The sequence below is a fragment of the Teleopsis dalmanni genome, unplaced genomic scaffold, assembly GCF_002237135.1.
Source record: "Teleopsis dalmanni isolate 2A unplaced genomic scaffold, ASM223713v2 unscaffolded_contig_0420, whole genome shotgun sequence".
NCBI lineage: Eukaryota > Metazoa > Arthropoda > Insecta > Diptera > Diopsidae > Teleopsis > Teleopsis dalmanni.
In genome coordinates this window covers 12425-14042 of record NW_024031802.1, presented here as the reverse complement: position 1 = coordinate 14042, position 1618 = coordinate 12425, and the positions used below count along the sequence as shown (strand labels likewise).

The 1618-nt window shown below is 34.9% G+C and overlaps 1 protein-coding gene across 1 annotated transcript; it reads left to right on the top strand.

The window, feature by feature from the left end:
- Positions 1 to 434: 434 nt before the first annotated feature.
- Positions 435 to 1154, top strand: LOC119663452. Its single transcript, XM_038073055.1, has one exon. The coding sequence runs from the start codon at positions 435 to 437 to the stop codon at positions 1152 to 1154; it is 720 nt and encodes a 239-aa protein (XP_037928983.1).
- Positions 1155 to 1618: the final 464 nt, after the last annotated feature.

Below are 1618 nucleotides of genomic sequence, written 5' to 3'. Positions count from 1 at the left end.
AATCCAAAGACACAAATCATATATCAAAAGAAGAACTTGATACAGCAAGAAATGAGATAATTCGACAACATCAATTAACGCATTTTGCCGCTGAAATATCCAGCATTAATCAAGGCAAAGAAATTAACAGGATTAGCAAACTAATTCATTTACGACCATTTATAGATAAAAATGGCTTATTAAGAGTTGGAGGCAGGCTACAAAACGCAACTATTAAATATAACCAAATGCATCCAACTATTCTACATAGAGATCAATATGCAGAATTAATAATATATCAAGCGCATCAATCAACATTACACGGAGGACAAAATTTAATGGAAGCACACATAAAGCAACAATATTGGATTTTAGGAGTAAGAAAAGGTATAAAAAAAATATGCAACAATTGCACAAAATGCATTAGATACAGCCAAAACTTTGGAAAACAAATAATGGGATATATGCCAAGCCACAGAATAAATGTATCCCATCCTTTCGAACACACAGGGATTGACTATGCCGGACCCATATATATGAAGTGCTCAAAAGGTCGTGGTCAAAAATCATTCAAAGGCTATATTTCAGTATTTATATGCATGTCTACTAAAGCAATTCATTTAGAAGCAGTAAGCGATTTATCAACAGAAGCATTCATGGCTGCATTAAAAAGATTCTTTTCGAGACGTGGGAAAAGTGCACATCTATATTCAGATAATGGTACTAATTTTATTGGTGCATTAAAAAGACTAGACAAAGAATTTGGAAATGCAATCAAAAATAATACATCAATAGTTCAAATTCTCGCAACTGAAAAAATAGAATGGCATTTTATTCCGCCGGCAAGCCCGCACTTCGGCGGTATTTGGGAAGCAACAGTAAAATCTACAAAATACCATTTAAAACGAGTAATAGGTGAGACAAAGCTTACGTTTGAAGAAATGACAACATTTTTATATCAGACAGAGGCAGTTTTAAACTCAAGACCACTCTGCTATGTAAACAGCGGAATTGATAGCATTGATGTTTTGACACCAGGACATTTTCTAATTGGGCGACCACTATTAAACGAACCAGAAGCAGAAATCAAAGAAAAAATAAATCTAGTAAACCGCTGGGAACTATTACAGAAAATGAAATCAGATTTTTGGAAGAAGTGGAAAAAGAATATGTGACGTCACTTCAACAAAGAAATAAATGGATAAAAGAAAAACCAAATATGAAAAAAGGGCAAGTAGTAATCATCAAAGATGAAAATACAGCAGCTGCTAGATGGCCATTGGGGAAAATTACTGAAGTATATGCCGGGCCGGATGGAAAGGTGCGAGTAGTAGAACTCAAAACGGGGAATGGAAAACTAAAAAGACCAATTCACAAACTATGCCCTCTACTAGATTCCAACGCAATTCGAGGTGATCAACAAACAGGAACACAAAGGTTTATTGCAATGCAAATACGAAAACTGAGGTAAAATCCGACAGTACAAAGTTAGCATGGACTACTTTGTATTTTTTGATGTTATGCATATTACCAGCTGTAAAAGCAATAACGAATTCATCAGGGGCCTCAATACATAAACTGAACGATAAGACAGCACTTTACTTGGACACAATTGGTGAAGTCAACACAGAAATATCAG

Bases quoted from the DNA above. Each gene is read 5' to 3' on its own strand.
- LOC119663452 (XM_038073055.1), top strand. From the start codon at position 435: ATGGGATATATGCCAAGCCACAGAATAAATGTATCCCATCCTTTCGAA.